This window comes from Branchiostoma belcheri, unplaced genomic scaffold (genome assembly GCF_001625305.1).
Source record: "Branchiostoma belcheri isolate BF01 breed outbred unplaced genomic scaffold, Haploidv18h27 scaffold25, whole genome shotgun sequence".
Lineage (NCBI taxonomy): Eukaryota > Metazoa > Chordata > Leptocardii > Amphioxiformes > Branchiostomatidae > Branchiostoma > Branchiostoma belcheri.
The window spans coordinates 2,066,497-2,077,069 of record NW_017803854.1 but is presented as its reverse complement, the minus strand read 5'-3'; the positions used below and the strand labels follow the sequence as shown (position 1 = coordinate 2,077,069).

The window sequence follows — 10,573 nt, the reverse complement described above, 5'->3', positions numbered from 1 at the left end:
ATATATATATATATATATATATATATATATATATATATATATATATATATATATATATATATATGGAGCCATTTTTAAGGGAAAAGTAATTAAACTAACACATGGTTATCATTATTAACATTGTCATTGCAGAATTTGCCTACGATGACAGCAGCACAGGGGCCACAAACCTCGGTTGACTTCTGCCATGAAACACACTCAACTGCCCTCTTGCAGGGCTTGCAGGAACTGCGGTCTGAAAACCTGCTGGTAGATGTCATCCTTTGTGTCTCCGGAAAAGAGATCCCCTGCCACAGAAATGTACTCGCTGCCTGCAGTGGCTACTTCCGCGCAATGTTCTGCAACGGGAATCTTGAGAGCAAGGAGCATAAAGTCGCCATTCATCAAGCGAGTGCCAGTGTCTTGCAGCTTCTTGTTGACTACGCCTACACGTCAAGGGTGACCATCACAGTAGACAACGCTGTAGAAATGATGGAAGCTGCCAGCTTCTTCCAGGTTCCACCAGTCAGTGATGCATGCACAAAGTTCCTATCAGACACAATAAGTGCCAAAAACTGTCTTGGGATGGTCAAGGTAGGTGGTATGCTGAACCCCACCCTGGAGGCCAAGGCATTGTCCTATGCCTTGAAAGAGTTTGGAGCTGTCAACAATACACCAGAATTCCTTGATTTGACAAAAGACCAGCTCATCAAACTTGTCTCATCAGATGACCTGAACGCTCCTGAAGAAACTGCGTACACGGCAGTTATGAAATGGATCAACCATGACACCAGGAACAGGAAGAAGGAGATGAAAAAGCTGATGGAACTGATCCGGTTCCCCTTCATGGACAAGATTTACTTCATAGAAAAGGTGGAAACCGACAAAATATTGCGCAAGACCTGCCCGAATCTCCTGTCAGAAACTTTGAAGTACCACGCATTCCCAGGGGAGGTCCAGTCACCACGCACCCGTCCCCGCCGTGCCAGTGGTCTGAGGGAGGCGGTAGTGATCGTTGGGGGGATAGAGAAAGAAGGAAGTAAAGAAAACTCTTCAGTTGACAACAATTCCATCGTGATGACCCACTCCTCAGCACCATCAAGCACAAGTTGGGTTCCCATGACGGCAATGAAGAAAGTGAACGACCATGGATTCGCTGTGGCCGTTTTGGGCACAAGTGACATCATGGTGTCTGTTGGTGGGTTTGATTGCAAGGATGTGTGGCTATATCAGGCAAGACTTGACTCCTGGTCAAAACTGGCTTCGATGAACACAGCCAGGGACTATCACAAGCTAGCAGTGGTGCACGGTAAAGTGTACGCAATCGGTGGCAGAATCTACCACTCGACGCTACATGTAACTCCAGCCGATGATGTGGAAGTCTATGACCGAAGCCTGAACAAGTGGACCGAAGGTGTTCCACTCCCAGAGCCAAGGTACCTGCATGCAGTTGCCGTGCTAAATAGTAGCATATACGTGATGGGTGGGCGTGATGCTGAGGACAATGCAACATTCACAATGTACCGCTTCAGTCCAGGAGATTCTCAGTGGCATTCAGAAGCAGCAATGGATGTGAGGGCTGATGACATCACTACTACAGTTCTCAATGGCAGAATCTACGTCGCTGGGCTTCCCTCAAAAGTGCTCAGATATACACCTAATGGTTATGGCTACAGTTGGAATGTGTTAGTCAACACTGGTACTGGATCCAGATGCGGTATGACTGTCTTTGGTGGGGAGATTTACATCTATGGCGGCGCTAACGATAACGATGAAGGAACAACGAAGGTTTTGTGGCTGAATCGAAAACAGAGGTCGCTCAAGCAAGTGGGAACCTTGCCCAGGGTTCTGTTCGGCCATGGTTGTGTCACTATACTGAAGGGATGAGGGTGAACTTGTCAAGCAGCTAGGACCAATTGTCAATGGATGGTGTTTGTGCTTAAGATTATTAGATGATGTTTAATGTAGAATGTCATGTTGTAAGTCAATAAGTGAGGCTTATGAAGTAATATGTATGAGGATGAAACAGACAATCACATATCCTTTTTGGCAACATGTTTAAACATTTAATGTAGCAGCATGTTCTAAGTGTTTTCATCACAAATCAGTTTGATTACAGTACAAGAAATTTGAAATCTTGAATCAAGGAAGAACATTATTATAGGCTGTGCAATTAAGATAAACTTGAAAAGGGACATGATTAGGTCTTTGTTAACCCATGTGATCCACCCACCCCTTTTTAGTTTCCGATGAATTATCGTCTCCTCCATACAGGGCTATAGTTACTAGCGAGTATAATTATTTCATTAACATTTGTTTGTTAAGGAAAGTACATTGTCACCTATTGTTACCTGTTCACCTGTATTAAACAAAGAGTACCCCCATTATATCTATACAGTATCTGTGGATGGTGGTATCTAAGTATTTTACGATGTAACATGTTTTTATTTTGCTCTTTGTAATTACCTACTAGTCGTAATGATTATTAAAGTTCTGTTGTTGAAATTTTTGCGCAATGTCTTTACTGAAAGAGTAAGGCCATGTTGATTTGTGATCACTTTGATTTTTAACAAAGTGACACTTGCTGCATGTTGAAACAAAAGGTAAATTTTGAAACAGGTGTCAAACGAGGGCATAGGACACCATAATAAACAGCACGTCTTGTACTTATAACATGGTAAACCGCTACTCAAGCAATGGTTTAGGCTTATTTTTGACGTGTTTAAGGAGTTTTTATCGGGCTTTCGTGCCTAAAAACACGTCAACAGAGAGCCCAAGCATCTGCTTGGAGAGTAGAAAATACATCGTAAAAGGGCCGCATCTCTACATGTGTGTTTCTGTGTACCTGTCCTGTCTTGTTTTTTTAACCTATTGTAAAATCAATTACACAATTCAGGGATGCATTAGCATTCCCTGCTTTTGTATGATTTTGTTGGATTGAATAAATAAATAAAAAAAATACATAGGGTCAAGTCACTATTATAAAACACAATGAATCAATTTCATTCGTGACACACACATAGGATTTTAGGTTACTTCTGATAAAATGTGTATTTTTGGCGACGTCTCAGGAGGAGCCTAATGGTACAGTATTGTGTGCAGTTTGCAAGAATTCTAGGATTAATGGTACAGGCATTTTGTCCACAGGAATGGAATGTCCACAGGCATGTCTCTGACCCACATCTATGCCCACATTCCTGAAAACCCTTGGGAAGACCTCTCTGCCCCGGATGGCCATACTTTCTGTGACGCCGGGGCCCATTCACTAAACACTCAGGGGAGGAGTGTACTGTATCTGTCAAGTCTTCCTCAAAATCATGAAATGATGGCAGTACCATGCAAACAATAACCCTAACAGCAACCACCGTCGCCATGGCAATGTATGTTTTCATTGCCAGTCTTGTTGTCCTTTTGGACAAAATTGATATTCCGCCTATGATACTATGTACAGATGTGTTTACGGTGTATTTTTCTACCCTCCAAGCAGATGCTTGGGTTCACTGTTGACGTGTTTTTGGGCACGAAAGCCCGATAAAAACACCTTTAAAGACGTCAAAAAAAAGCCTAAATCTTTGCGTAGCGGTTTGCCTTGTTAAGAGTACAAGACAAACTGTTTATTATGGTGTCCTAGTATGTGGTTCCACGTTTGACTCGTTTCAAACTTCACCTTTTGTTTCAGCGGCAATTATCACTCTGTTTAAAGTCAAAGCAATCACAAATCAGCATGGCCTTACTCTTTCAGTAAAGACATTGCACAAAAGTTTCAACTGCAGTTGAGTTTTCATCAACAGAACTTTAATAATCAATATTAGTAGGTAATTACAAAGAGCAAAAAAAAACATGTTACATTGTAAAATAGGGGATACCACTATCCACAGATACTGTATAGATATAATGGGGGTACTCTTTGTTTAATACATGTGTTAGAAAGGTGAACAAGTAACAATAGGTGACAATGTACTTTCCTTAATAAACAAATGTTAATGAAATAATTCTACTCGCTAGTAACTATAGCCTTTTAGATGGTTAAAGACATACTTGTATGGAGGAAACGATAATTTATCGGGAACTAAAAAGGGGTGGGTGGATCACATGGGTTAACAAAGTCCTAATCATGTCCCTTTTCAAGTTTCAGCCTATAATAATGTTCTTCCTTGATTCAAGATTTCAAATTTCATGTACTGTAATCAAACTGATTTGTGATGAAAACACTTTGAACATGCTGCTACATTAAATGTTCAAACACGCTGTCAAAAAGGATCTGCGATTGTGCATCCCATAATGGCATCCTCAAACATATTAATTCATAGTGCTCACTTGCTGAGTTACAATATGACATTCTACATCAAAAACCATCTAATACTCTTAAGAAGAAACACTGTCCAAAGACACAACATTGGCCCTGCCTGTCAAGTTCACCCTCAGCCCTTCAGTATAGTGACACAACCATGGCCGTACAGAGCCCTGGGCATGGCCCCCACTTGCTTAAGTGACTTGCTTTCTCGATCAAGCCACAAAACCTCTGTTGTTCCATCTATGTCATTGTTAGTGCCTCCATAGATGTAAATCTCCCCACCAAAGACAGTCATACCAAGTCTTCGGAGTACAGTACCAGTGTTCACAACAACAGTCCACAACTCCTCCTGAGGCCTGTAACAGAGAACTCTTGAGGGAAGCCCAGCGACATAGATGCTACCATTGAGAACTGTAGCCATGATCAAATCAGCACTCTCAGGCATGTCCTTTGCTGGATGCCACTGGGTGTCTCCTGGGCTGAAGCGATATGAAGTAGATGTTACTTTGTAGTCAGCATCACATCCACCCATCACATATATGCTACCATCTAATGCCGCAACTGCATTCAGGTACCTTGGCTGTGGGAGTGGAACACCTTCAGTCCACTTGTTCAAGCTTTGGTCATAGACTTCCACAGTTGGTGTTACATCATAAACATGTGACGTTGGGTGGTAGATTCTGCCACCAATTGCGTACACTTTACCGTGCACCACTGCTAGCTTGTGATAGTCCCTCGCAGTGTTCATCGGAGCCAGTTTTGACCAGGAGTCAAGTTTTGCCTGATACAGCCACACATCCTTGCTCTGACTTCCACCAACAGACACCATGATGTCACTTGTGCCCAAAACAGCCACAGCGAATCCATGGTCCTTCTCCTTCCTCATTGTCGTCATAGTAACCCAACTTGTGCTTGATGGTGCAGAGGAGTGGGTCAGCATTATGGAGTCGCTGATATTCCAAGGGTCCTCTCCTCTTCCATATTTCTCTGTCCCCCCAACGATCACTACCGCCTCCCTCAGACCACTGGCACGGCGGGGACGGGTGCGAGGTGACTGGACCTCCCCTGGGAACGATTGATACTTCAAAGCTTCTGACACAAGATCAGGGCAGCACTTGCGCAAGTTATTGTCAGTTTCCACCTTTTCGATGAAGTACATCTTGTCCATGAAGGGGAACCGGATTAGTTCCATCAGCTTTTTCATCTCCTTCTTCCTGTTCCTGGTGTCATGATTGATCCATTTCATCACAGCTGTGTACACAGTTTCTTCAGGAGCATTCAGGTCATCTGATGAAACAAGTTTGATGAGCTGGTCTTTTGTCAAATCAAGAAACTCTGGTGTATTGTTGACTGCTGTAAACTCTTTCATGGCACAGGACAATGCCTTGGCCTCCAGGGTGGGGTTCAGCATACCACCTACCTTGACCATCTCAAGACAGTTGTTGACACTAAGATTGTCTGATAGGAACTTTGTGCATGCATCGCTGACTGGTGGAATCTGGAAGAAGCTGGCAGCTTCCATCAGGTCTACAGCGTTGTCTTCTTTGATGGTCACCCTTGATGTGTAGGCATAGTCAACAAGAAGCTGCAAGGCACTGGCACTTGCTTGGTGAATGGCGACTTTATGCTCCCTGCTCTCCCGATGTCCGTTGCAGAACATTGCACGAAAATATCCACTGCAAGCAGCGAGTACATTTCTGTGGCACGGTATCTCTTTTCCGGAGACACAAAGGACGACATCTACCAGCAGGTTTTCAGATCGCAGTTCCTGCAAGCCCTGCAAGAGGGCGGTTGAGTGTGTCTCGTGGAAGAGGTCAATCAAGGTTTCTGGTCCCTGTGCTGCTGCCATCATAACTAAAATCTGTAATACAACACAAGCTCTTGATTAGTTGTACAGCCATTCTTTTTCACACCAAATGCGTTACTTAGTTATGCAGATCAATTTGGGTACATAGAATGTAATCTGAAATGGCAGACCCCACCCCTTACGAAAATCAGAAAGACAAATCAAGTCAATCAAGAGAAAGACATTGCTTCTTTTGCACAGCCATAAAGTAATTCAAGGAGGTTAGAACATCTATTAAACCTTCTTGATATAATGGAACAACACATAACTAAGCACCATTCTTTAGTGTAACTAGTACAACATTTAACATCTTTGAGATAGAAACATTAAAAGACAAGATAATCATGACAATGACAACGCAAAGTCTGACATTATTTTGCACAACAATAAAGATGAAACAATGTAGAAAACACTGAAAAGCTGGGCAATGTTTGACACTATTACTATCAGAAACAAAAGCAATAAGTTTGCATCCTAACTCTGAAGGACGAGGTACAAAATATGCAAGTTTAATACTACATGTTAAATTTACTATATATTACTTATATGTATCAGAAAGAACTTTTACTGTTTGGAAAGTGGTCTCGGAAGATGCCAAATATTAAGGTCAATCGAAGGTGCCACTTTTCTTCTAGTTCCACGATTGTTCTGCTGTTATGTTGTTGTCAGTCTGATGGTAACTTCCGTAAAATGGTAACTAGAACCAGATGGTCCTCGGCACATGGGTTGACAGAAAACCGCTATCTGAATTTCTGACCTCTCACGTCTATTTCTGCTCAGTTTAGAAGATAGGCTACAGGAATTTTACTGTTAGCAACAGCAGTCTAGTCTTACCTTGCACTGTAGCAGTTCTTGCGTATGATTTTCGGGAATAAAGCCAGCTCGGGACCACGCCGGCACGGGACCTGGTCTTCGGACAGATGAGATCTGAGAGGGAGTCTGTTTCTGAAAAGGCGGGAAACTTCCCGGAAGGTCAAAGGTTAGGATTGGAATGAAAGAAATCTTGGAATGGCTTTGGAATGGGGGTAACAGTTTATTCAGTTATACTAGTATTTTATTCTTACTCTATTTTGTGATAGTAAAAGGCAAACGAAGATAGTACCTATTCATCTGTAGCAATTATGTTGTACTGCAACAGCGTCAGAAATTCTGAAATGGAAGATACAGGTACGAACACGCTTCCCTTCTTGAAATGAAACATGCCAAATTTAAATATGGATTGTACCAAGTAACAAAAGTGGTGGGGGTGGCCAAATCAAGAGAGTAAACAAGAATACATTGTACACGTACTAGTATCAAGGAGGTAAAAAATCACTTAACCTCCATGCTGTTGCCAATGACATTATCCTTGCTATAATGTATATAGAGTCCTATATTTTGTCCTTGGTAACATTACAAATGTTTATAAAGCCAAAGGTGGACCTAAAACTTTGACCAACACTAACAATACACACAAATTTAGGAGTAAAACATTTGTTATTAGGTGACATCATGCCTCCCATCCAGAGGACTCAATTCTTTGTCAATATTTCTACCTTTGTAATAGGGGATACTATTTCAATAACAATTTTTTGAAAAAGGTTCCTAAGGACTTGATTCTTGGTCAATTTTCTTCCCTTTTCACAGGGAATACTATTTCAATAACAACTAGAGTTCCCCGATCTCATACCTTCGCCAAATGATGTTAATCTTTATGACTGACAAAGTTTAGATTAGATTATTCCCCCCTGATTTAAGAAATAGGAACCTAATTTTCATGAATTATATCATTTTATCATAATCTCAACCAAAAGACAGTCTTATATTAACAAAGAATGCATTCTAGCATTTCCTAATAAATTATGCAAATGAGGTCCTGATTTGAATAAATTATGTTTAATGATGTTCACCTCAATTTAACTTTCAAATACCACAAGTATGAAATTCCAGGCAGTTATCATTACATCATTATAAAATTTTCTCATTAATTATGCAAATTAAGTCATTATTAACATAATCAACACCTTTCTGTGTTTCTCTCGTTGTCAATTACCAATGTCACAAGCTTCAATTGTCCTATCATGGAATGCAGCTGATTTATAGAATTTCCCCATAAATTATGCAAATTACATCCATATTTGCATAATTGACACATAATTATATTAAGCATCACGTACGCTACCTACATACCAAAAATCACGACGATCCGTCAACCGGTTCTTGAGTTATCCCCTTTTGAATATTTTCAAGAATTTATCCCTGCAGTTCCAGAGCAAGCCGCTAGGGGGCCTAAACTCACGTCACTTCTTTCCCACCACAAGAGCTACCTACCATCTAAATTTCATCACCATAGCATGTCTAGATCATGAGATATCAAAACCGGAAGTTCAGCTGCAGTACCATAACAAGCCGCTAGGGGGTCCAAAATCTAATCATTTTGAGGTCTCATCAAGACCTACTCACCTACCAAGTATCAAGACAATCCATCAAGGCCTTCTCAAGTTATCGTGTTTACAGACAGACAGACAGACACACACACACACACACACATACACGAACGCCCCTGAAAACATAACCTTCTTGGCGAAGGTAATGAAAGTAAATAAAGTAAATATTTGATCCTGATCAAACATTCAAAAGACGTTTTATTCAAATGTTATTCATTTCTTTGGAGATCACAGCATTACTGAGAAAAAGGTTGAGATACAGACTTCTGAGGAAACGGAAAATAAACATTCTTAATATGATAATGAACAGCAGAAAGTACTAGTAAATACTTTAAATGGACAACGCACATTAAGGCCACACCAATTTAATTTGTTGGTTCTCGGATTTTGTCAGAAAAAATATGAAGCGACAGGGCGAAAAAAAAAAACAGGTCTAGGCATCCTATTGCTACAAAATGAGCCATGAAGTCAACACAAAAGGCTGGGTCAAAATTTAAACATTAAATTTTGAACTTTTAATCAAACCACTGCAATGATAGATGTGAAAACTGTAACAACTAGGAAGAAAAGGACTTTCCTCAACTGTTGGGGGGCAAAACATGAGCATTTTTCAGTTGATTCAGGACCAGAATCAATTTTTTTTTTTGCAAATCAGAAAAAAACGAAGAGGCGAATCTGAGAACCAACAAATTAAACTGGTGTGGCCTAAAGAATGTCTTACTAACTGTACACCCCTCTTCGGGATCCATTTTGTACAACAGTAGGAAAGAAAAAGCAGACTGTTACTTTTCTACTACAGATTCAGTAATTCTGAATGTGAAAAGATCTTGGTCCTTTCATTGCATAATGACTACAGATATCAACTTTTTACATTTCTCATAACTAGAAGTAAAAAAACTAAAAGCATACTTTAAACTGTTACACATGTACACAACAATAGGGAAAAACAAAACAGATGATTAGGATGAAGACATTACTTCTAAAACATTTTATCAGCCACAATCTGACAAAATAAGAGATACAACTGAAGCTAACATTTTCTGTTACAACCAAAATATCATTATACATCACCATCTTTCTTGATTATCAATTCTTAAGTTACAACTGCAATTTGATTAAGAACAATAACTTGTGTTCCTTTCAGTATCTCTATATGATCTCCTTCCCACACAGAGTGAATCTGTCTACTTCCCTGATATCAGTTTTACTCCCTGTATTTCAGCTCTGCTGACAGTTTTGTCTCTTTCCTTCTCGAGATCACTATTCTTGGCATAGTATGACATCTTCTTTCTTGATTCAAGCAATCGTAATCTGATTTGTTACATGTTTGAACATGTTGTAATGTAGAATCCTCATAGTATGAGTCATACATATTTCTTAAAACATTGCTTACCCTTACTTGCTGACTTAACATTTGACATTCTACATAAAACAGCTTCTAGTAGTTTTAACACTGAGACATTGTCCATTGACAATATCGGTCCATCTGCTTGTTAAGTTGACCCTCAGCCTTTCAGTATAGTGACACAACCATGGCCGAACAGACCCCTGGGCAAGGTTCCCACCTGCGTGAGAGACCTGTCTTTTGGATTGAGCCGCAAAACCTTTGATGTACCTTTCTTGTTATCATCAGTGTCTCGCCCTCCATAGATGTAAATCTCCCCACCAAAGACAGTCATACCACATCTGGGCCCAGTGCCAGAGTCGATTAACACAGTCCAACTATTAGGCTTATATCTGAGCACTTTTGAGGGAAGCCCAGCTACATAGATGCAGCCATTGAGAACTGTTGCAGTGATGTCATCAGCTCTCACAGGCATTTTCCTTTCTGAATGCCACTGGGAGTCTCCTGGACTGAAGCGGTACATTGTGCATGTTGGACTCTCCTCAGCATCACGTCCACCCATCACGTATATGCTCCCATCTAGCACCGCAACTGCATGCTGGAACCTTGGCTCAGGGAGTGGAACACCTTTAGTCCACTTGTTCAGGCTTCGGTCATAGACTTCCACATCTGGAGTTACACCT

The 10,573-nt window shown here is 40.8% G+C and overlaps 2 protein-coding genes and 1 pseudogene across 2 annotated transcripts in view; 1 reads left to right on the top strand and 2 right to left on the bottom strand.

The window, feature by feature from the left end:
- Window positions 1-2,484, top strand: part of LOC109471569 — an 11,343-nt gene extending 8,859 nt beyond the window's left edge. Inside the window, 1 exon segment of the mRNA XM_019770920.1 lies at window positions 217-2,484. Within this exon segment, the coding sequence (XP_019626479.1) occupies window positions 217-1,866 (1,650 nt within the window). The 3' untranslated portion in view covers window positions 1,867-2,484.
- The window catches only part of LOC109471568, an 11,666-nt gene extending 4,599 nt beyond the window's left edge, over window positions 1-7,067 (bottom strand). The window contains exons 1-2 of the mRNA XM_019770919.1: window positions 6,954-7,067; window positions 4,461-6,134 (exon numbers count right to left, since the gene is read on the bottom strand). Of these exons, the coding sequence (XP_019626478.1) occupies window positions 4,461-6,125 (1,665 nt within the window). The 5' untranslated portion in view covers window positions 6,126-6,134; window positions 6,954-7,067. The remainder of the gene's footprint in view (window positions 1-4,460; window positions 6,135-6,953) is intronic.
- A 2,159-nt stretch (window positions 7,068-9,226) lies between these two features.
- Window positions 9,227-10,573, bottom strand: part of LOC109471458 — a 5,001-nt pseudogene continuing 3,654 nt past the window's right edge.